Here is a 26391-nt window from a genome sequence, read left to right as displayed (position 1 = left end):
CATTTCCAGGGGCAGATGTGAACTCTGACCACAATCTATTGGTTATGACCTGTAGATTAAAACTGAAGAAACTGCAAAAAGGTGGGAATTTAAGGAGATGGGACCTGGATAAACTAAAAGAACCAGAGGTTGTACAGAGATTCAGGGAGAGTATAAGGGAGCAATTGACAGGAATGGGGGAAATAAATACAGTAGAAGAAGAATGGGTAGCTTTCAGGGATGAAGTAGTGAAGGCAGCAGAGGATCAAGTAGGTAAAAAGACGAGGGCTAGTGGAAATCCTTGGGTAACAGAAGAAATATTGAATTTAATTGATGAAAGGAGAAAATATAAAAATGCAGTAAGTGAAACAGGCAAAAAGGAATACAAACGTCTCAAAAATGAGATCGACAGGAAGCGCAAAATGGCTAAGCAGGGATGGCTAGAGGACAAATGTAAGGATGTAGAGGCCTATCTCACTAGGGGTAAGATAGATACCGCCTACAGGAAAATTAAAGATACCTTTGGAGATAAGAGAACGACTTGTATGAATATCAAGAGCTCAGATGGAAACCCAGTTCTAAGCAAAGAAGGAAAAGCAGAAAGGTGGAAGGAGTATATAGAGGGTCTATACAAGGGCAATGTACTTGAGGACAATATTATGGAAATGGAAGAGGATGTAGATGAAGATGAAATGGGAGATATGATACTGCGTGAAGAGTTTGACAGAGCACTGAAAGACCTGAGTCGAAACAGGGCCCCCGGAGTAGACAATATCCCATTGGAACTACTGACGGCCGTGGGAGAGCGAGTCCTGACAAAACTCTACCATCTGGTGATGAAGATGTATGAAACAGGCGAAATACCCTCAGACTTCAAGAAGAATATAATAATTCCAATCCCAAAGAAAGCAGGTGTTGACAGATGTGAAAATTACCGAACTATCAGCTTAATAAGTCACAGCTGCAAAATACTAACACGAATTCTTTACAGACGAATGGAAAAACTAGTAGAAGCCAACCTCGGGGAAGATCAGTTTGGATTCCGTAGAAACACTGGAACACGTGAGGCAATACTGACCTTACGACTTATCTTAGAAGAAAGATTAAGGAAAGGCAAACCTACGTTTCTAGCATTTGTAGACTTAGAGAAAGCTTTTGACAATGTTGACTGGAATACTCTCTTTCAAATTCTAAAGGTGGCAGGGGTAAAATACAGGGAGCGAAAGGCTATTTACAATTTGTACAGAAACCAGATGGCAGTTATAAGAGTCGAGGGACATGAAAGGGAAGCAGTGGTTGGGAAGGGAGTAAGACAGGGTTGTGGCCTCTCCCCGATGTTGTTCAATCTGTATATTGAGCAAGCAGTAAAGGAAACAAAAGAAAAATTCCGAGTAGGTATTAAAATTCATGGAGAAGAAATAAAAACTTTGAGGTTCGCCGATGACATTGTAATTCTGTCAGAGACAGCAAAGGACTTGGAAGAGCAGTTGAATGGAATGGACAGTGTCTTGAAAGGAGGATATAAGATGAACATCAACAAAAGCAAAACAAGGATAATGGAATGTAGTCTAATTAAGCCGGGTGATGCTGAGGGAATTAGATTAGGAAATGAGGCACTTAAAGTAGTAAAGGAGTTTTGCTATTTGGGGAGCAAAATAACTGATGATGGTCGAAGTAGAGAGGATATAAAATGTAGGCTGGCAATGGCAAGGAAAGCGTTACTGAAGAAGAGAAATTTGTTAACATCCAGTATTGATTTAAGTGTCAGGAAGTCATTTCTGAAAGTATTCGTATGGAGTGTAGCCATGTATGGAAGTGAAACATGGACGATAAATAGTTTGGACAAGAAGAGAATAGAAGCTTTCGAAATGTGGTGCTGCAGAAGAATGCTGAAGATTAGATGGGTAGATCACATAACTAATGAGGAAGTATTGAATAGGATTGGGGAGAAGAGAAGTTTGTGGCACAACTTGACCAGAAGAAGGGATCGGTTGGTAGGACATGTTCTGAGGCATCAAGGGATCACCAATTTAGTATTGGAGGGCAGCGTGGAGGGTAAAAATCGTAGAGGGAGACCAAGAGATGAATACACTAAGCAGATTCAGAAGGATGTAGGTTGCAGTAGGTACTGGGAGATGAAAAAGCTTGCACAGGATAGAGTAGCATGGAGAGCTGCATCAAACCAGTCTCAGGACTGAAGACCACAACAACAACAACTACAGACAAAGAACAAAATTAAAAACAACAGACCATAGTCCATGCATTAGTGGTCAAATATGGCACAACAGATTACCGAGCTCTATAAGCTGCCACAAATGCAACTTATTCAAAGTGAAACTGAAATATTTCTTGATTGACAAGTGTTTATATTCTTTAAGTGAATATTAATATTAAACTAAAATAAATTATTGTTAAATCTGAATGTTTGTAATAGGTACGATGTAACACCCAATATTGTGCCTTATTAGGTACAATGGTACATTTGTATCATGTATATGTAATCACATATGTATATATGATTGTACTAAACTTGCAAGAAAATGCTATGACGTTTGTAAAAGACACCAGTTGGTGTCTCCATGCAAAAAAATACAATAAATAAATAAATGTTACTCGGTAACAGCACTTCGCATGTTGACGACGCTGTCGAGCGCTCGTCTCCTCAACAACAGCCACAACAACGACAATTAGCATTCTGAGGTTTGTTAGCACATTAAAGAACATCAATTTAAAATTCTTTTCTACAGTGTTTCCTGTGAAACACAACTACCCGATCAGACAGACAACAAGAATCCTTACTCATACACTTGACACTGACGTGGACTGTAGTTCAGTACTCCTACAATACAACTGACAGCGATTGGCAGAATCTATCCGTAAATGAGTGAGAACAAAATTCCGTTGTCCTTTTTCCTTACTAAATTATTTTCAGTATGATATAATTTTTTAAGCAATTTGGTGTTCATACTTAATTTACAGGTAGGCCTACAAAGTGTCAGTTCATTACCATACTTGTAAAGTGTAGGTTTACCATAACAGTGATTGACTCTAGCAATGACTTTACTAGTCCTTTTTGAAACCTTCTTGTGACTGGATGTCGACACTGAACAACATAATTTACTGTGACATCCCCTAAAGCAACAGGGGTACTACTATTTCATTATTATAAGTAATAAATTACATTAACACGTGTTCTTCGTCTTTACGTCAACTGCAGCAAAAGCATAAGAATGATCGACCGCCGTATAATCATAGTCTTAAACAGCGAGATGACATTTAGTTGGTTCACAAGCAATAAGATTACTAATAACTCGTATTTACAATGATGAGTAATGTCCGTCACAGGCGTAAGTTATTTGAAAATTGCGCCGCGAAGACCTTGAGATCAATACTCCAGAGATACTCTTCTTACTAGACAAACTGAGTTGGTAAATTGTCAGTCACATCTATGATACAAGTAAAGAAAAATGGCTGCGGAGGGGTTGTTGTGTGAAGTGCTGGGAACTACGATATTGTGATGACGGTGTATATAGGACACTATAGAAAGATCTCCTGAATAGTTATAAAACTTGAATAGTTCGTCGTAGTTAATATTTAGTGTTTTGAAATGAACTGCCACCAAATTTTAAGTGGAGCCTGCAATGCAGGAGACCACTGTTTTGCAGTGGGTAGTGTCGAAGGAATTCCTTTCACGGTAGTGGAACACAAATTCATTAAATGCGTAATGCAAACAGTGTTTTAAAGATCGATGCCCTCATCTTTATTCGTAGCTACAGCTGTCGTTGGCTGTTCAGCTATATTCTTGAACTTAATGAGGATACTTATAGGCTAAGTGACATACTTACATCGGCTAGGTAATCAAACACTTAACTCCACAGTTTATTTTACTTTTTGTTTCCATCTTTTTCCCTGTAGGCATATGCAGCGGGCTGTAATATAGTTATACTCGCCAGCACATTTGAGAGAGTACAAATCATTCCTGGAGCATTGCACAACTACCTTATGATCAGCTGTTTAGATTGTTCAACTGACACAGGAAAAATTGCTGCTGCATACGAAAGTCAAGTTTGCATATTTGAACCAACTCCTCTCATTCAAAGCAACAGCACTCATGTAAGTTACTTTCTAAGGCGAGAGACGACAATGTCAACAGAAGCAAGTTTCAGTACGGGTGTAATATTTATTATGGTTCTTCTGTAGCAACTGGACTACCGATGGGTTCAAACTGGCAGCTTACAGACGGAGTCTCATGTAACATCTCTGTCATGGAATCTGGAAGGAACCCGCTTACTCACAGGAGGAGAAGTATTACAATTGTGGCACCAGAACATTCCTCTTCCTGAAGATGATATGGATCAAGGTATTTTTTATTTTGTAGACATTTCATCTTTCACTCAATTATGTAGAGAGAGAGAGAGAGAGAGAGAGAGAGTGTGTGTGTGTGTGTGTGTGTGTGTGTGTGTGTGTGTGTGAACTGTTACAGTGATGCATGTACGAATAAGATAGCTAAGTTGTAGTCAGTATTTAATTTGTACATGTGCCATTCTGTAGTATGTTCAGTCTTGGGCAGGTAACATATATGAAGCTCTGTGTGAGTTGATTTTTGTATACATTCATAGGTTGGCCTATTGCTGTAGCTACAAATTTTTCAGTGTAGTGAAATAAGCCAAACACAGGTCTACTTGTGGGAACTTTATTCTTTTAGTTTTGATTTTTTGAGACCAGTTGTTGGATCTTGGTTTTATTTCTATCTTTCAACAAAATTTTGTGTTTGGCTACTATGTTTTATAAATATTTATAAGCTACACATTCAGTAATCATACAAAATAGTAACCTATAACAAGTAATAGATTACTATGGAAAAAATTGATTTTGTTTTGAAAATCTTTGGTTTGTCATAACAGCCTCAAACATATGTGGATGCCTATTGAAAGTGGATATTCCAGGGTGCTATAACTTGTTTCAAAAGTACAGAAGGATGCATTTGCAACATTATGAGCTGCCCTTGATCTCTTTCACAAAACGGATGCAGCTATGCTTTAAAATGATGTCATGCTTTTGGCCACAAAAGTTGTAAATAAATAGATATGTTGTAGTAAACAAATTGCCATGTTTTAGTAAACAGATAAATATGTTTTCTGTGTCAGTGTGAGAATTGTAGTTTCTTGGAGAATGTACCTGATCTTCGTGATTTTACTTTATGTGTAGTCCAGATAGCATTCATTTGGACATATTACTTCTTGTCAAGTTGCCATGCAGTACCAACCTTATTATATTTTTGATTTGACAGTATGCAGTGTAGGACCTATCATTTGGTACTGACTGTAGACAGTACTGTAAGGTTAGCTGCATTCAGCCTTTGCAGGTTGTGATAAAATATTTCAAGGGAGCTTACTGTCTACTCCTGGTCCCAGGCATTTAGTTTTGTGTGTCGCTGATAATGTCCACCAACGTTACAGAGTTGAATGTCAGAGTGAAAAGAATTGTGTGTAAGAAACTGTATTTACTGTGTGTGGTTGCAGTGATGAATCAGTCAGTTGAGCCCAAAGTTGCTTCTCTATAGAGCATGATTTACTATATTTTGCAGACATGAATATGTAACATTAGTACTTTACTATCATCAGACATTATTTGTTGGTAATTATATTGTATTGTGATTGGTAGGAATGTGGAATTTGTTTTACATGTGTTGGTGAGGTTAGGTTTTCGATATTAGGTATATGAGTGAGTTCTGATGTTGTGCTACTGCAGACATTGTTTTACCTAACCTATATATGTCAAGGGTTGGATACCAGAATTGTTGAGCTGTGTATGGTTTTGTGGTATTGTGGATTTTGTGTGATCAGTGTAGGTCTAAGTCCAATACCATTTTTTGTTTCATTTGCTTGATTTTTATGTAGCCTAACTATTTGTTACATATAGGCCTACTATTAAGACTGTTGTATATTTACTCCTCTTCTCCCCCCCCCCCCCCCCCCCCCAAATCATCTTCTCCTGCCCAACACCCCCTAATAGCTGCAATTCTCCCATTAGTTGCTTATTATTTCCGTAATTAAATATTTTTCGTGTTCACGTGTGTAATGTGTGACACGTCCGTTATATTGTACAATCTTAAAATAGGGGTGTCTGTTTTCTTGATGACATTGTGGGTCAAAGCTGACTGGTGCTACTCCAGTCTTCAGTTATCTCAATTCCTCTCATATTATGTGACCGTGAAGAGCACATATCAAGTTATACTACTCTAATATAAGTGAATCTTGTAGACCTATCTATAATGTTAGAATTTGTTTTGCAATATACCCTGGTCTTCACAGCTGTTCTTCATTAAATCATCAGAGATGCCTGTTAATCATAGCGTTGTGTTTTTTATTTTTGTCCCCCTCCCCCCCCCCAAATAACTTTATCTGATGCAAGACATGCAACCAAAGAAAATGAACTCAGAATGGTTCAAAAAATTGTGCCCAGAGGAATAAGTAACCACTGTGCTGTGCATTCTCATTTTTAATTTTGTTGGGAAATTGTGTGTAAAGCTTTACGGATATTGATTGCCATATGTATCATAATGCCATGAGATCCAAAAATGGACTGACTGCCAACGATTCTAGAGCTTCAACATTACCCAGTGTGCACCACAAGGTGTGAGCTAGAGTTGCCTCTGAAAATTGTTGAACACACAGAGAACAATATAAACCTGTGATTACTATTGCCGTCATTTTGTGCTTTCGTGTTTATTGATCTTGTCACTATTTAAGTCTGTTTGAGAAAATACCTGTCTCAGAACAAGGGAGGAAATATAAGTGAAATATATAGAAATGTGGAAGTTGCCCAGAATAGCGAGTGTGAAACAGCCATGCCATCGGGTTATCATCCTCTTAATTTCAACGATAAATGTGCCTTTACTCAATCTCATAATTTTGATGGTCCTTCTCAAAGTAATCTCCCACCATGAACGTGGTGCACTTTTCCCAGCTTTTCTGCCAGTCTTCAAATACATGCTGGAAACCATTTTTTGAGAGGTCCTACAAAATTGCCTTCAACGCTGCTTCTGATAATTGATAATGCCTCCTACGGAGGCGTTTCTTCATGTTAGGGAATAGGAAAAAAGTGACATGGGGCTAAATCTGGACCATAGGGAGGGTGAGGGATGCACTTCACATTGATTTTTGCAAGATATTCAGTAACAACATTGGCAGTATGCGGCCGTGCATTATCGTAGTGAAGCATCCAGCCTGCTTCACAGAAATGTGGTCTTTTGCACCTGATGTGGACATGCAATGTTTTCAGGACATCCTTGTAGTGTTGTCCAGTTACTGACGTGTGTGCAGGTACAACAAGCTGATAAACCATTCCATGAATATCAAAGAATGAGTTGACCATAACTTTCCCAGCAGGAGCCGCCACGTTTGCTTTTTGGGGGAGATTTCCACATTGAGCTTTCCTGTTTGCTCTCAGGATCAAAATGATGTAGCAAAGTTTCATCAGCAGTGATTACATTTGAAAGAAACTCCGGATCTTCATCTAACATCAACATTAACTGCATGCAGACCTGCACACAAATGTCCTTTTGTTTGGGAATCAACAGTCTTGGAACCCATCACCCACAAACACGTGTCGTGTAATTTTTCTGTCACCAATGTGTGGGTGGCACCCAATGAAATGTTCAGTATTTCAGAAAGTGATCTTAAGGTAATTCGTCAATCCTCTCTCACAATGACAGCAGCAGTGTTGATGTTTTCTTCTGTAAGAGCAGTAACTGGAGCACCGGGTCCGCCTTCCTTTGAAAGTGATTGTCTCCCCTCTTTAAACATTTTAAACCACCTTTGAGTTGTGCTGTAGGGAAGAACAGACTCTCCATAGGCCTCCTGTAACATTGTATAGGCCTCAGCTGAAGATTTGTTGACACAAAAGCAGAATTTTAAAGTCTGTTGTTCCTCATGTGAGTTCCATTGTAGTGGTAGGCGATACCGAACATGTCTGACCATGCCTGCCTCTCACAGGTGGGAACAAGGAGTCCCAACATTGAAACCACTATGGCATGTTTGTTGCACATTAAGCTAACAGAATATCATAAGATTAAATTTTAGCACAAGAAATTATGATCATTTTTTATTGAACAGCCCTCGTAATTTAAATCAAGGTTGTTAAGAGTCAAGTTCCCATCTCTCAAGTTTTGACAGTGTTGTTCACCAGCAGTATAATTAAAATCCCTTATGGTAAAGTGGACCTTAGGATTATGCTGTTTGTTACTGTGTTTTTACTGATACAAGCTCTTGGTTGATATCTACTCATTCTTTTTGGTGACTCGACAAAGAATAATACAAGCAACTATGCTACACTAGCTGCCTGTCACTGTTATAGTACATGGATTTTATTACATATACCTCTCCTGTCCATGACACAGCCCTAGCAATGCAGGGGCCTGAATAGGTAGTGACAGAATATGCATTAGATGAAGATTACACATTGATTGAGGAAAAGGAAACGATGTTACAAGGTTATTTCTGAAAAATTACAAAGTTGCTGTCCTCTAAGGCAAGATGCATGTCTTTTGATGATATAACTACAAAAAATTACCACTCTTTAATGAAATTAACTGAAAACAGTTCTTTAGAATAAGGGGCTGTATAGACAGCATTGGTAAAAAGAAAACTCTCACTAAATTTTATCAGTTTTTGCAGAAAAAAAAATCTTTTTCTCGTTTCGTTCTGTAGAGAGTTCAGATCATTTGTTCAAGTAAAATTACAGTTCCTTTGTCTCATCATATCTTTTTTAATTGTAATTATGCATAACACCTTTTGCAGCACAGATGGCCTTTTCACATAATGAAAATTTCTTCCCTCAGTGCCATTTTTAGAGGTAATGAGACACAAATGTCACTTGTGCTAAAATATTCAGAATAATATTTGCAGTGGAGCTGCTATCACCACCCACACCAAGAGAAATTGAGCAGCTTGTAGGCATGTCAGGTAGTGCCGACACTTCAGCATTAACTATCAACATTGGCCCACATACCATGCTAACAATGAGGTTTGCTGCTAAGATTTCGATATTTGTTTGCATGCGCACTGGTCACTTTCCTCATACATTGCCCCTCACCCTCTGACGGTGGATACCCTGTGGTGCGACCACCGTAATTCTAGTGCTGTGTTACAAGACCCAGTCATTGTTGCACTCTGACAGTTTAGTCTGTTGTGATAATATCCAGCAATCCTCTCCTCTCACCCCCACCCCCCACCCAAAAAAAGAAAGAAATATGGTCATAATCACTTTTCCAGCCAGCCCCTTAGGGTTTTTTTTTTTTTTTTTTTTTTTTTTTTTTTTTTTTTTTTTTTTTTTTTTTTCCTGCTTCACTAACGCAGTTTTGATAACTGTTTTGCCTATACCTTTATGGAAAAAGGGGTCCTTGTTTCATCTTCAGTCACAACATAATGCTATAAGTTGTTTGTATTATGCTTCTTTTATGGCTCCTGTAGAACACTGAGCTGCTTCTTTAGAACTTTATTCAGCATATACTGTATCTTTCTTGTGAATAATTGCTTACCATCTCAAGAAACTTGTAAAGCTTAGTGCAATGGTCTTTGGCCATTGTATCTCGAATTTAATGATGGGTTCTTCACTTGAAACCTCCATTAATGATCTTGTATGTACTCATATTTCAATTACTATTCATTGTAATAAATGATCATGATTAACAGTGAAGATTGCCCATGAATTGGCTTTGACTCAGTTTGTATCTGAGCCACAGTTTAATTTTAAGTAGTCCTCTAATGAAGTTCATCACATAACAATAATCATCTTCTATTAAATGATGCAGATCACTTCAGATATCCAATAGTGGATCAATTTTGAAAAACTACATGAAGCTTCCATGGCCTTGCGGTGAAATTGTATGAATGTTTCCTTAAAATTCACTCGCATAATGAATTCACAGCGTTTGATGTAGAATTAAATTTGGTGTTGAAGGCACTAGACTGTCCTAAATTTTTTGCATTGTGCAGCTCCTCATCTTCTATGATTCCCAGGGTGTCCATTGGAAGAAATATTCAGCAAATACGCAAATACATATCATCCAGGATGTCAGGTTCCTCCTACAGAAAGCATTATTCTGCTGAGTACCAATTCAAGTGGGAATCCAGGAAATGAGGCTGCAGGTGAAGCAGCTACGTGTGCATACATGTAAAGAACTTTAGCATTGTGTGCATTTCTTCCATGTAATTTCACAATGCTGTGGGAGTACAGGATCATATCAGTGCAAAGAGTGTGACTGTGATTGACAAGTTTCAGCCACTAAAGCCAGTGTTTCATCCAGATTTCTCTATTTTGGTATGTCTTAATTTGGTTGAAAGTTTTCTTTACAGAACTCTTTTTGGACGAAATAGGAGTTTTGTAGACAATGAAGGCAAATGTAATAATACAATAGCATTTTAAAAGTGTATTTTATGTGTTTTACTTTGTTTTCTATATAGTGATTATTTTATTTCACAGCACAAAGTCATGGAGTCACATTTGAGATTGGTGGAGATGCACCGCAGTCACCACAGTTACCAGGGCAAGAGGAAGAAGATCGTGGTTGGGAGTGCGTCTGGAAATGTCATACAGCAACACCAGTTGTATACATGTCATTCTCGCCAGATGGAACACTCTTTGCAACTGCAGGGAAATCAGACCGCTTAGTAAAAATCTGGTTCGAGAATAAGCAATGTAAGTTTTGAGTTTATCACCTGAAACAAATAAATACACTTAGTAATAACATTTTAGTGTGAGTGTGTGGGGGTGGGGATAAATAATGCAGTCTCTTTTTACAATAAGTTTCAAAGTGGAGACTGAATGTATGTTTGTGGCTTTTAGGCCTGGGATCAATTTCCATAAAATCCTGTGCATTCTAGACAGTGCCAGTGTAAAATGATATACCATGTTTGTCACTACAGCAAGTGGACTTTAACGGGTTGCCACTTCCAATAGTGGCTCCCATGTTGTTTCATCTTTGTACGCTGTAATGCAGCTTACAACCATGAAGAGCTGTATAAAAACTAGACATTGAATAATCCTTGTTAGAGGCTACTGTCCACTCTTATTAGTTAATGGAGCAATGTTTAAAAGCAAACAAGTGTAGTAAACATATTCAGTTTAGTGCAGCATGATGATTTTCTGTTTCTTCCTCTCTGGTTTTCCCCACCTACATATACTTAGATATTTCTTGTCATTACATATTTCACATTTCACTGTAAATGTTTTATTATTTGGAGGAGACACCAGTCATGAAAAACAGAGCTCTGGTGTCAGAGGCTTTCCATGAGGGGAAAGTTCCCTAAAGGACAAACGGGAGTTGATATCATTTGATCAGTACATGCCCTTTGTGTGGGGAAAAATTATGTAGCATTTCATCTCTGGATACTACATTCTCAAAAAATAGCTCTTGTTATTGACCAAAAAATATGTCACAATTATACAATTGTCTCATTTAATGTTGTATACTCAGTTTAGAATCACTAAAGGATTGATGCTTCATCAAGAGCACATGGAGAAGCAGAGCACATTTGTCACATCCTGCACAGAACATACACGTAATCTTAAAATTCAATTCAGCTTGCAAAATACTTGGTGTATAAAGACGGAACCTACATCATTGTGTTGTGGAAGTCATAATTGCATTTTCATTTTAGTTTTATATATGGCAACCATTTGTTATAACAGTATGAAGAACTTCAACAAAAATACATTTCCTGATGATCATACTGAATTTTTGATGTGCAGAAGGTATTTTTGGTATTGAATTTAGGTGTTCAAATTATGTGGTCAGAATCTTATAAACATGTGTCTTCTCCAAAGAGGAGCGTAAACAACAATGCAAATTTCTGGATTGAATAACACAGAAAATAAAAGAAAGGGAACCACTCACCAATAGCTGACGGATGTTTGGTGCTGAAGGAATGAATTATGTTCCCTTCTATATACTTAAGGGGCGGTCATGCCTACATGATGTGCTAGTTGAGAAAACAGCAGTACATGAAGGGGCACACTGGGAAGAGCCATGTGTGCTGTTTCTAACATGTTAACCCAAAAGCTAACGACTGCAGTAACGTTTGAAATGAGCTAATACCTCTTATTCGAGAAGGGTCTGGACTGGACAGACCATGGGTGGCCTGCAAACTTTGTTCGGAGTTGTCCGGCGGTGTGGGAAAAACTGCTTCAATGGTGCACCTGGTGGCAAAGGAGTTCCAAAACGGCTGGGGATCGGATAGTAATAAATCGGCCTGGTAGTCCTGGCATGCTCTGCACTATTTGCACTACACTGCACACAGTATTCCAATTGCTGATACCAAGGGGACAAACCGAGTGTCTGGCATCAGGCTTTGTACTTTAGTCAGTAGAGCTGCCTCGAGAAGATGCAGCTCTGGAAGGCAGCATGGAAAAAACATGGTAGCACTCCTCTCATTAAATAGACTGCGACAGGACAATGGTGATGAGTGTGGGGTGAGAGTTCTGTGGTTCATGCATACCCCAGCAAAATGTGGCAGATGACAACGTGGGCCATGTGGCGTTGCACAGGTGAGCTGCTGAGAGCGCGGTTAGGGATGTTGCCTCGTTGGAGCAGAACAAGACACTGGTCGAGTGACAGTTCGGCATACCTAGTGTCTGGAAAGTATTATCATCTAAGTTCTCACTGCCACTGCCCCCCCCCCCCCCTCGCCCGTCCAGAAAGGAATCACTACAGCGCATGGAAACACCAGCAGGATGTAGTATTTACACTAGCTTCTGAGCTCTTTCTCTAGCAAAAGTACACACACTCAGATGGCCAAATGCTCGCACCTGTGGCCACAGTGAGACTGACAGTTGATTATAGAAGGCAGTTGCCTAAGTAGAGAGAGGTAGGGAGGGGTAAGAAAAGGATGCATGAGGTGAGGAGGGGGTAGCAGGATAGTGTAAGGCAGGTCTGATGACAGATGAACCAGTGGCTGTACAGCAAGATGAAAGGAGTTCAGACAGTTGAGCAGATAAGATTAGAGAGATAGATGGGAGAAAAGAAATGGGAGCAAAGGACATGAGGTTGAAGGTGGAGGGAGGACAGGGAGAAAAGAGAGAAAGGGAGGTCTAGATGGGGAAGAGTACTGGGGACAGAAGAGGGAAAAGGTGAGGTGTGGCAGTAGGAAACAGGTTAGCAGAGGTCAAGGGCAGGATGATTGCAAGAGTGCAGGGTATTCTGAATTGGCAGTTCCCCGCTGTGTAGTTCAGAGAAACTAGTACTGGAAGCAAGTATCTGAGTGGCTCATGTAGTGAAGCTGTTATTGAACCCAGTTATGTTGTGGTGTGCAGCATGTTCGGCAACTGTGAAATCAGGCTTGTGGTATGCCACAGTTTGGTGGTGGTCGGTAGTTTTTTACTTGAAATGGCCACGTAGAATGCTGACCCTGCCTTTCATAGAGTACGCAGTACCTGTGACTGGACTGCAATTTGTGGTGGTGGGTGGGTGTAAAAGATCGGCTCATGTGTCAGTCACAAGGGAATGACCCGTAGGATGCAGTATTAGGAGCAGGATTTGAGTAGGAATGAACAAGGATACCCTTTAGGTTGGGTAGGTGGTGATTTGGGTGGGATATTCCTCATCTAAGGGCATTACAAAAGGTAGTCGGAACCCTGGTGAAGGAATTGGTTGAAATTTCCAAGGCCAGGGTGATATTGGGTTATCAGAGGAATGTTAGTCAGTGGCTGTTTAACAGGTTTATTGGTGTGAGAGGAGGTGAAGGCACAGGAGATCTGTTTGTGGATGATCTGGGTAGGGTACTGTCTGTCAGTGAAGGCCCTGGTCAAGTTATCGGTATATTTCGACAGCTCCCACCTTCCACTGCAGGTGCGAGGCAGTAGGGAAGATACTTTTTGATGTGTAATGGGTGACAGCTGTCAGAGTGGTGGTACTGTTTGTGGTTGGTGCAAGTGATATGAACAGATGTATTTATGGAGCCATCTTAGAGGTGGAGACCATCGTCTAGGTAGATGGCTCATTGAGTTGACGATCAGCTGGCGAAGTGGTTTTGGGAGTAGGAGTAGAATTTATGGAGGAAAGAGAGAAAGTTGTCCGTGCCTGGAGTCCAGATAATGAAAGTCTTATTATGTATCTGAACCAGACAAGGGATTTTTGGTGTTGGCTGTGCAGGAAGGATGCCTCTGGATGGCCCATGAATAGGTTGGCATAAGATGGTGCTATGCGAATACCCAAGTAAGTACCATCCTGTAAAACTATTGTCAATCTGCCTGCCAAAATTCTGACCCTTGTAGAAGTTTCAGCTATTTCTGACGGCCTCACCTTTAGCCCAAAACCTAGGTTCATTCATTCTGGCCTTGCAAAGGACCTCCATTCCTTTACTCACTCTCTCCAATTGAAACATTTCTTCACCACACAACCCACTGGCAACAGCCAACCATAGAGCCTTCCTTAAAACAGTTCTGACCTCGCTCCATCTGAGATTCTCCTCCCTTTCCACCCAGTCATCCCCTGGTAACCTTTCAGGAATTCCTAACTTCTAACCTGGCCACATGTTCCTTTCCTGAATCTCTCCCCATTGAATTCAACATCACTCCTATGGAGTACAAAGCTATCCATAGCATGAAAACCATTCCAGACCTTGTCATCCTTCCCACATACAAAGGTTCCACCACAGTGGTCACGACTCGTAGTGACTGTCTGGCTGACAGTTTCCGCCAACTTTCCGACACCTCTGCATACAAACCTTATGCCATGATACCATCCCAACAGGACCTCCACCAGCTCCTCCAGGTCTTAGGTCCATCTCAAAACCTGACACACGAATCAATCTTCCCCCTCACACCAGCAACACCCCACACTCCTACCTTTTACCTATTCTACAAACTCCACAAACCCAACTGCACAGGTCTCCCCAATGTTCATCCTATTGTGACTTTGGACAATGCTCCCACAGAATGAACCTCTACCTTTGTTGACCAACACATCCACAAATGCTGCTGAATGTACCTTTCCTTCTCATTCCATCACCCTGACCCGGGGTTCTGGGTGACTTTTCCAAACTCTACTCCTTTTCCTAATCCTCTCCAGTTCCTTTTCTTTCACCCCTCATTCTTCCCCTTCAATCCTTCTGTTGGAAGGAGGAGCTACTGGCTCGGATAGCTTGCATAAGTAAAACCTTCTTTGTATATGTGTTCTCCTGCCACTGCTTGATGAGTAGATTTTTTGTACATTATACAAATTATATCATTGTACAACATGTAACTCAGGAGAATACAAATAAACTTGACCTTCAAAACTAACAAACTCTATTGAAGTATAAAATAAACAGTATCAATGCTGCATTGCTCTTCTTAGTAAGAAAAAACAGTTAAAGGAATTAAATGTCATCTGCTGCCTGCTCACCATCATATCGATGAGTTGTTAGAGGACAATGAGCATAATTCAGAAATCAAAATTTGCACACTAATTGCATTTGTTGCATAGCAACTGTGGCTGGCCATGTCCATTTCAAAACTTCAAAAGTGAAATTCTTTATCTTCCTTTCAATGAAATATTTGACAAGCTTTCATTTAACATCGTGTAAATATAAGTGCAAAAATCAGCAATGGAAATCTACGATGGAATGTAACAATATTGTCACCATATAACAGAGATGGTGAGTCACAGTAGGAGCAACAAAAAGACTGCAAATAAAACTTCGGCCAGTAAGGGCTTCATCAAGGCCTGTGTGTGTGTGTGTGTGTGTGTGTGTGTGTGTGTGTGTGTCGTCTATTTTTGACTACCGTATTTACTCGAATATAAGCCGCACCTGCAAAATGAGACTCAAAATCAAGGGAAAAAAAATTTACCGAATCTAAGCCGCACCTGAAATTTGAGACTCGAAATTCAAGTGGAGAGAAAAGTTTTAGGCCCCACCCAAATCGAAACAAAGGTGGTCCATTGTAATATGAGACACAATTTAGGTCGAATGAATGATGATACAGCTACAGTAGTTTGGTTTGAGTCATAAGCTTAGCAGTTAAGCTTTACCAGGTAGCAATTGCTATGCGTCAGGCGCTCTGTCCGTATTTATACAGATACCCTTCCTTTTTCACGTGCTTCGTCTGGTTTGAATTGATTGCTTATTTTTCTTTGATCTGATACGTGCCGTTCTCTTTGTTATATGTGTTTACGTCACTCTAAGCTGAAAAGGCATTACTGTACTGTGTCATGCATTGTTTGTCACATTCTGATAATGAGTGTTTACGGCCTGTCGCCGCAGCTAATTAGCAAAACAATGGCAAGAGACTGCTATTTGTTGTTACTTACACTGCTGCTTTCTTTCATAATGTTCAACAAGAACCAAATAATAGACTGCATATGATAGATGATGTTCTGAACGAGAGTTTAGCGAAAGTTTTTCTCCGTTTGAAAATCTTTGCAGACGCCTCTTTAGTACGTTACATTCTGCACAGAAATTAGAGTCATCTTAGCTTTAAAATCTACTCAATTGCCTTGCTTCATTTCTGACTGTATCACTATTAGGCATAAGAATAATACGAATATAAACATGACATGATATGTATATTCTTCCGTGTTTGCTGTTGTCTCACTCTAGTTTCGTAGTTTATTAGGCAGACAGGATTTAAATGAGATAGCTGCAAACACGAAAGCATACAAGACAAAATTATTATATTCGTATTATTCTTATGGTGAAGGAGAATACTGCTTGTGATTCACAATTCATAAAAGCTCCTTTTAGCAACCATCTCTTCTCACAGGTAGGAAAAAATTTAGAATGTAGAGTTGGCCATATTGACAAACATCACAAACAGTCTTGCCAGTCGGATTTTCGTAGTACATTGAAATGCTGCTACATTCGAAGATGAACAATTCGGAATTTGTATTTACTTCGTTGGATAAAGTATGAAAATGCAGTGGTCGAAACTCGGGGGAGGAGAAAAAAAGCTCGTCTTCCACCTTTTTTTAAATTTATTTACTGACGCAGAGGTTTTGGCGCCAGTATTTATCTTTGTGCCTACAAAGCATGCCTGTGTAGCGCTACATATATACAACGCCAGAAGTTAGTTGTGGCGGCACCTACCAACAATTTTCAGAACTTCCGCTTACTTTGCACTCGATTCTAAGCCGCAGGCGATTTTTTGGATTACAAAAACCGGAAAAAAAGTGCGTCTTAGATTCGAATAAATATGGTAAGGCCTTACTTGTCTAAAGCTTTATTTGTAACAGTCATTTTGTTGTACCTATCTGTGACTCAACATCTCTGCTACATGGTGAGTGGCAACTTTCCTTTTCATAATATTGTTATAAATATAAGTGCTGCATATATGTTTAGGGCGAATCATACAACTCAATTTGAACAACTTCCACTTTTCTGGTTGCCTTGAAATTCTGCATATGTACCCTTTTAGTTTTTTATTTATTTTATTTTGCACGTCTAGTTCTGCAGGACCAAATGGAGGAGCAAATCACCTGTGTCACTACATGAAATTACAACAGAGAAGTAATAAGAGATAAAATAAAATGTTTAAGAATCCTAAAAAGACGACAAGGTATAAGTTTATATAAATGCAATCAGCAGTGTAACACAGGAATGAGCTTGATTTTTTTCAAGGAACTCCTCAACGGAACAGAAGGAGTAACTGATAAGGAAACTCTTCAGCTTAGATTTGAAAGCGCATGGGTTACTGCTAAAATTTTTGAATTCTTGTGGTAGCTTATTGAAAATGACTGCAGCAGAATACTGCAAGCCTTTCTACACAGGAGTGAGTAAGGGAGGTGCAATCCAATGCAATATGTTTCTGAGCCAAAAATACCCTTGGAGAATGGGGAGAGTTACCCAAAAAATAATACCATAAATCATATACAAATGAAAATAAGTAAAGTACACTGCTTTTTGTGCCGAACTATCACTTACTTCAGACACTGTTCTAATAGTAAAAATGGCGGCAATAACTCTTTGAACAAGATCCTGAACATGGGCTTCCCACAACAATTTACTGTCTATCTGAACACCTAAAAATTTGAACTGTTCGGTTTCATTAATCATATGCCCATTCTGTGTAATCAAAATGTCGAGTTTTGTTGAGTTGTGTGTTATACAATGTAAAAACTGAGTCTTACTGTGATTTAGTGTTAGTTTATTTTCTACAAGCAGTGACCTTAGGTCTGGAATTGCACTATTTGTAGCAGTGCCAGTGTTGCACACAACATCCTTTACTACCAAATTTGTGCCATCAGCAAACAGAAATATTTTAGAATCACTTGTTATACTAGAAGGCGCCTCATTTACACAAATTAGGAACAAGAGTGGCCCCAGCACTGATCCCTGGGGCATCCCCATTTAACCATGCCCCACTCAGGCTCCACATCATAGCCATTCTCAGTATTGTTGAGAATGACCTTTTGCTGTCTGTTCTTAAAGTAAGAGCTGAACCAATTGTGAACTGCTCCCCATATTCCATGATGGTCCATCTTCTTTAGCAATATTTTGTGGTCAACACAATCAAATGCCTTAGTTAAATAAAAAAAGATGCCCCTTGTTTACCTTTTGTTTAATACATTCAGTACCTCCCAGAGAAGAAAGAGACTACAGCCTTTTCAGTAGTTAAACAACTTCTAAAACCGAACTGTACATTTGACAGCAAATTACATGGTTGAAATGATCAATTACCGACAATGACGACATAGAAGTAGGTCTAAAATCGTCTATGTTATCCCTTTCTCCCTTTTTATGAAGCAGCTTTATTACTGAGTACGTTAATCATTCAGGAAACTGACCATTCATGAAGGAAAAATTATGAATATGGCTAAGTACAGGGCCAACATGTACAGCACAGTACTGTAGTATTCTGCTAGATACTCCTTCATAGAGTCCTTAGTCATCAGTGATTTAATTATTGATCCAATCTCTCCCTTATCACTATCATAGACGAGTATTTCAGATATCAGTCTCGGAAGACCATTTTCCAAAAGATCTGTGTGATTCCCTGTAGAAACTAAGGTTTTATTTAATTTGCCAACTGTGTTCAGAAAGTGATTGTTAAATACTGTACATATATCTGACTTATCAGTAACAGAAACATTTTTTTTGTACTGACTTTATATCCTCAACCTCATGCTGCTGACCAGACACTTTCTTCATGACTGACCATATACTCTTTTAGTGATAGAATGTCCATCTAGTAATGAAGAATGAATAAAAATATATTCAGTAATTGTGTTAATGTTCCTCTGCACCATGGTTGGGAAAAATACAGGATGCATCAGGTCATGTGAATTTAGGGGAGCTTCCAGCTTCCTTTTTCTTGCACAATAACATACAAAACTAATATTGAAGTCACACATAAAACTAAGTTTTGGTGCTTCCTATAAAATGAACCAAGACTCGTTTCTAGCTTGAATGGAAATACTCTGAAATCAGAGTTAGGCTACCTATAAATATCTGTAAATAACTAAAATTAAAGTTTAGTGTCACTTAATTTATCTGCCCACAACATTCAAATACCTGTTCAGTGCAGTACTGTGATACATGTACGGACTCAACTGGAGTGCTGTTTCATACATACTTGGTCACTCCCCCACTCCATAAAGAACTCCTTGAAAAACAGCCAGCTAATCTGTATCCTGGTAAAGGAAGCCTCTAAACTATCACATTGTGTAAGTGGTACTCCGATATACCAGTAATGTCAGTTTGCAAACTTTACCTGTAATACCTGTTTTATTGTGATGAAATATGCTAATTCCTTCACCACTTGGTCACCTGATCTTCTTTGAAGGCGGTTCGTTTTTTAGAGAAACTTTCTTTAAGCAGGCATACCTGTCAACTGACTTCAATCTAAAAATGGTGCAGCTCTAACACCAACTACTTCAGGAATTTTCCCATGAGTGATCCCACCGCTGCCCTCTACACTGTCATCTATAAGCTTTGCCAACCTCCCCTCCGCATACCTATTGAGTTGCAGGCCATGCCTAATGAAATCCGATATGATGATAGACAACACAGTACAATATTTTCCTATACACTTAACGGATCTAATGACCATGGCCTGATGCTGCAGACAGTATTATCCAGCTTGGCTGCCCTGTGCTGCCTTATACGTCTGAGTCCTTGGCCATCTCTACATCCCTCAAGCTACACTATTGATTTTGTAATCTTTATGACACTGTCTTTTTTAACATTTTTTTTCTGTTTTGTTATTCGATAGTGGTCTTCTGGTGATCCTAAAATTCGCCTGTACAGGGCAGTGGATAGAAGATTCTAATTTACTTTGAACCATACTTCTGTCTGTACTTTTTCCCATGCTCTACAAGTATGTGTTATAGTTCACAAGACAATGGTTTCAACTGATAGGATGCCTGAGACCATCATGAGACAACAAGGAACCATCTGTTTGGTAACAGAAGAATGTATTGGGGATAAAAATGGTAGAGAGAGACCAAGGCTTGAAATACAGTTAGCCAGTTCATTTGAACGTAGATTGTGGTAGTTACGCAGAGATGAGGATGCTTGCACAGAATGTACTAGCTTGGACAGTTTACCTTTGGAGAACAACAACAACACCATGTATTACAGACACCAAATCATTTGCAAATAACCCCCTTTTTTCAGACTAATCATCAGATTTCCTGTAGTAATAACAATTTCTTGTTGCTCATTGATGAGTATGATCTTTAATGCATATACTGTTCTGTGTAGTTTTCAGATTTTCTACTTTATTGTTCTCATATTTTATAATTTGTTTTATAAACACTATCATTGTTCTTTTACAGTATTATTCCCATCTAAAAGTATTGATCAGCCATTTGGAGGGCAGTCAACAATAAGTGAAGTGAATTTTGGCTTTGTGTACATAGCACATCCAAGAGCAGTTACAAACTTGTCCTGGCGAAAAACCAGCAAATTTATGCCAAAGTGAGTGCTTAAAGATTTTTTAAAAAAGATGTTACTAGTAATAATTTAATTATTATAGTGTTTTTTCAAAGCCGTGTACAGTCTTTGTAGGAAATGATAATCCCATCTGATGCAGGGTTACTCGTAATTTGATGAATTACTGCTGTCTTTGAGATTACATGATAAGTGCAAGACATTTTTTATTTTATCATTGTTGAATGTTGCACTACAGAAATCTAAGTACAGAAGGGTACTCAGTTTTCTGTGGATAGTGCAGGTGAGGAAATTGTTTAAAATGATACAAAAGAGCTTTCATCAGCATGATTGATTATTTATGTACTTCTGAGTGTTTGCATTTCTAGTTTACACACAGTATTTCAACAACTGACCAAGTCATCTCCTTCTAGTGTTGCAAATACACATAACAGCACAATTTGCAGCACCTGAAGAAATTGACTCAGTCACTTGTGAATAAAATGGAAACACCCAGAAGTACACCATTAATACACAATTAGTTTTATTGCACTAAAAGGACCAGTAGATGTCATTGCATGAGATTAATGGAAGTGAAATCAGACAAGAGTACATTTTTAAATCATTAGATGTGTGTGGGTGGAGGTTTAGCTTAATATCTCTTCACAGGTGATGAAAATGTTGTAATACAGCGTAACTGAGACTTTTTCTTATTAAATTAAAAATATTATTTTTATGTAGAGCACATTTAGAACTAATTAGCAGATTTTACAATAATAAGCAATCTTTCTAGGGTTCCCTAGAACCCCTTATAGGATCACTTCGTTTTGTTTTTCTGGAGGGATAAAGGTTTCAAATTGAAATTTACATCAAATACTAAGGTCTATGATCTCTTGGCGGTGTAAATAATTTAAGCTTCTAAATCAGTACATTCAAAAGATGCTGCCATACATGTCGCATATTTCGACACGCACAGACTCACTCCTCAAGCCCTACATACAAACCTCCACAGGATGAACATTAGTAAAACTGACAAACTTAGGGATGGTTTCCTGGTTAGAAATGGAGGAAAAAAGATCCTGTGAACATGTGTCCAGAAATGGACGGTGTGCATGCAACGATAACAGATCATCCCACAACACTACAGGGCTGCATGGCATACACCTCACAACAGATGTTCAAAGTGGCCTCCATGGGGTGCAGTTAATTGTACTTTGGCCTACATCATGATGGTGGGCCATATGCCTGGAGCTTGTATTTTGTTTTGTCTCATTATCCTGTTCAATGCGGTCTACCAAATCTGGTTTAAGCACAGTCGGCCTCCTCCCCGCATGTTCGTCTGTCTGAAAGGACCTGTAATCACACAAACCCCCAAAATGGGCTTGAAATGTTGCGTGATATGATTGATGTCTGTGAGGGTACTTGCTTTGGTACAGCTGTGTTGCCTGTCTACCATTTCCATCTGCTTGGTCATACCCAGACACCATCTTAGTTTGTTCCTGCATTGAATACTGGACTATTCCACTGCTTATAGTACACTGCGACAATTACGCAGCCTGCAACACACAAGGAACATGGGGCACGTGGTCAAAGGAACTGTCATTTGTCAAATGCCATCTGCTGTGGCAGTGATCCATTTCTGGACCCATGTTCATATGCCTTTTTTTCTCCATTTCCAGTCAGTAATCCGTCCCTGCAGTGTGTCAGTTTTATTTATGTTCACCCTGTATACATGTCATGCCTGGTAGGCTAGCGGTAAAGCCTGTTCCTGGAAACTGAGATATTGCAGGATTTAATCTTGGTTGGACCATTGATTTTTGTTTTCATTTAAATCTAGCCATCACCTCTCATTATTGTGAAGAGTTACTAGAAATGAAACCTGGTTTGGATACCATGTTTGATAAACTGTAGGTCTCCCTTCCCCGGTTGGAACTACACACACAGCGTCAAGTAGAAAGATTTGCATAAAGCAATTGAGCCACACTAAATTATTATTATTGTTATTATTATTATTATTATTATTCATTCTTTCTTTACTTTCTCAGACGTTAAGTCTGGTTAAAAATGGAAAGTGACGCGGACCTTGATCAAGCGTCACTTCCTTTTAACTGTATGGTATGTGTTATATTGCATTTAGGAACTTTCGGGTAATTGAACATGTATCAATAATTACAGATTTCTGTAGTTGTATATATAAGTTTGGATGTAGCTGTATTGCATTGATGTACTGGTGGATATTGTGTGGTATGACTCCTGTAGTTGATAGTATAATTGGTATAATGTCAACTTTATCCTGATGCCACATGTCCTTGACTTCCTCAGCCAGTTGGATGTATTTTTCAATTTTTTCTCCTGTTTTCTTTTGTATAGTTGTTGTATTGGATATGGATATTTCGATTAGTTGTGTTAATTTCTTCTTTTTATTGGTGAGTATGATGTCAGGTTTGTTATGTGGTGTTGTTTTATCTGTTATAATGGTTCTGTTCTAGTATAATTTGTATTCATCGTTCTCCAGTACATTTTGTGGTGCATACTTGTATGCGGGAACGTGTTGTTTTATAAGTTTATGTTGTAAGGCAAGCTGTTGATGTATTATTTTTGTTACATTGTCATGTCTTCTGGGGTATTCTGTATTTGCTAGTATTGTACATCCACTTGTGATGTGATCTACTGTTTCTATTTGTTGTTTGCAAAGTCTGCATTTATCTGTTGTGGTATTGGGATCTTTAATAATATGCTTGCTGTAATATCTGGTGTTTATTGTTTGATCCTGTATTGCAATCATGAATCCTTCCGTCTCACTGTATATATTGCCTTTTCTTAGCCATGTGTTGGATGCGTCTTGATCGATGTGTGGCTGTGTTAGATGATACGGGTGCTTGCCGTGTAGTGTTTTCTTTTTCCAATTTACTTTCTTCGTATCTGTTGATGTTATGTGATCTAAAGGGTTGTAGAAGTGGTTATGAAATTGCAGTGGTGTAGCCGATGTATTTATATGAGTGATTGCTTTGTGTATTTTGCTAGTTTCTGCTCGTTCTATAAAGAATTTTCTTAAATTTTCTACCTGTCCATAATGTAGGTTTTTTATGTCGATAACTCCCCTTCCTCCTTCCTTTCTGCTTAATGTGGTTCAGTGGGTCTGGTGGATCACCGAAAAGTGCACGAGAATAGGCGGTGGAGGCGAAGACCGGTGTTTTGACAGCGTTGTTTCGTTTTCTCTGGGGTGGTGAGGGAGGTGGCCTGGGAGGTGCTGTGTTTTTGTTGTACTGCGGTGTTTTGCTGTTGTTGTTTTTACCCCTCTGCCTGTCCCTTAAAGCTTTGTATTTGGGACATCCTAGGTAGCTAGCTGGGTGTGCTCCGTTGCAGTTTGCGCATTTCTCTTTACCCTCCCCCTTTGGTAGTTTGCACTGCTCATAGATTATTATTATTATTATTATTATTATTATTATTATTATTATTATTAGTTCTTTCATTTTATCATTACTTTTTTGCTTTTGGCTGAGCTTCTTTTTTATATATGTGAGTGCTGTTATTTCTGTACAAGATGTGTGTTCACTGCAACTGCAGAATTCATTCATCTGATATACATGAAATAGTATTTCTCTGGGCTATATCACAGTGCAGTAAATATTGGTTTGTTTGTTGCGTTATTAGTGTGATACAGTGTTGGCATTGTCATGGAGAAGCAACATAGAACTTATTGGTGCACCAATGAAATTTTTGTGATTTAACAGCTAGGATTCGGAAAAGCAGCTTACAATAGTAGGGAACCTTAACAGTACATCCTTAGAGAAAATTGACAAGCAGAGTGCTTCAGCACTTCCAGAACACTATGGCAAAGACCTTGCTAGTAAATGCCCTGCCATGGTTTTCACTGTGTGCACTCTGTATTGTTCCCTTCTTGTCAAGTAATGTACTAATGCACCCACATCACATTACACAATGATTATTATGTGTACAAGCAATTTCAACCTGTGTAGTTTGTGCCCTTCATTCAGGTCCTGGAACACAAAAAACACACTTGTCCAGTTTCCATATGTAGATAGATTGATTGATAACCTTAAAAATTCCATGTGATCTGAAAAACACTAACTCAGTGATCACTTTCAATGTGGTTTTGAATAGTCTCAATGTTCTACATTGTGGTGCATATGTAGGGGTACCATGCATGGGCCATCTTTTCAGCACACTCATAATTTCTGTGTAAATCTTGAAATTAACTCTTCATATAGAGCCACAAGGCATTATTTCTCAGAAATGTGGGCATAACTGCAGCATGTTCTATCAATTCCACTTTATCTGAAGTTGATACTAACATAGTAATCCTCAACCCTAGTTTTTATGAAAACTCCTTCCAAAGGAATTGCTTTTGAGTGTTTGTCACAAAATATGCTGAAGCTCAGTGGAATCGGTGGGCAACAGGGTCAAGCCTTTCCTCTAGAGTAAAACAACAACTGGAAATGAACTGTTGCAATAGATATTATATGCAGGTGGGATTCTTAAAATGTCAATACACAAAGAGAGCACAGAATTATGGCACAGACTTGTATTCACGTGATTCAGTGACATGTCCAATAATCTACCTAACATGTGAGGTGGTATGAAGGTATGTAATGTGTGCAAATAGCTGCCAACATTGTTTACAAAGGTTTACAGACAGGTTATGCCTGGTTTCCAAATTTCAAACTATGCTGGAAAAATGGTGAGCTTCATATAGTATTGCAAAAAAACGTGGCAGCTTAAATATAATTCTATGGAATCAGACCAAGTGTTTGTGTGAAGTAAACCAGCTTGTTACAAAAACCAGTTTGGAGTCTAGAAGAGTTGCTTGGGAAGAGTATTTTAATTAGGAGGCAACCATTGTGGCTGTACTACAAGGAACAGTTGTATATACTTATTTCAAACTATGTCCTAAATGAAATGGTAGAAACTTCTGTGGTTCTGTCTGACACCAATAATCAAGACTTCTAGGAATCATGGACACCACCACACACATTTTTGACGAAATTCCAGAAATACAGTCAAACAGCCATTGACCAAAGAATCTGAGAATAACACCTATAGAATGTACTCTGAATCATAAATTTTCCATAAGAAGTTGTAATTTATTTGTGCACTGTGTGTATCCTGACAGTCTTGGAAAATGATCTGTCCTTTGGTTGATAGTGAGTGAGGGGAATTTACTTTTTACTCGCTCCTTGTGCCTGTGTGTATTGATTATATGTTTTCTAAGCAATCCAACCGAAAAACGTTTGGCCTTGAGTCACAGGAAATTTAAGGGGGGGAGGCACTGCCATGAATAGTAAAATACCAGTGGTTACAGGTGTTGGAGCAGCACCTTTTTTAGGATAGGTAAGACAGAAAGATATCAAGTTCTACGAGAGGTCAGGATTGAAACAAATCTTAAGTTTAGGAAAGAAATTAAACAGCACAATTCTAGCACATTGGATCACCAATCACAGCTGTCAATTATAAATTTTCACCAGTCACCAGAAATTTTATCTCCGCCAAGTTGTATCTCAGTCCTAGGTAATTGCATTGATGAATTAAAGTCACCCAACCC

At 38.9% G+C, this 26391-nt stretch overlaps 1 protein-coding gene across 1 annotated transcript in view; it reads left to right on the top strand.

Moving 5' to 3' along the window:
- Positions 1-3474: 3474 nt before the first annotated feature.
- LOC126412095 (dmX-like protein 2) overlaps positions 3475-26391 on the top strand; it is a 370418-nt gene continuing 347501 nt past the window's right edge. The window contains exons 1-5 of the mRNA XM_050081514.1: positions 3475-3673; positions 3895-4092; positions 4180-4339; positions 10465-10680; positions 20735-20876. Coding sequence (XP_049937471.1) covers positions 3587-3673; positions 3895-4092; positions 4180-4339; positions 10465-10680; positions 20735-20876 — 803 coding nt within the window. The 5' untranslated portion in view covers positions 3475-3586. The remainder of the gene's footprint in view (positions 3674-3894; positions 4093-4179; positions 4340-10464; positions 10681-20734; positions 20877-26391) is intronic.

This window comes from Schistocerca serialis, chromosome 7 (genome assembly GCF_023864345.2).
Source record: "Schistocerca serialis cubense isolate TAMUIC-IGC-003099 chromosome 7, iqSchSeri2.2, whole genome shotgun sequence".
Taxonomy (NCBI): domain Eukaryota; kingdom Metazoa; phylum Arthropoda; class Insecta; order Orthoptera; family Acrididae; genus Schistocerca; species Schistocerca serialis.
This window is presented reverse-complemented; position numbering and strand designations above follow the sequence as displayed.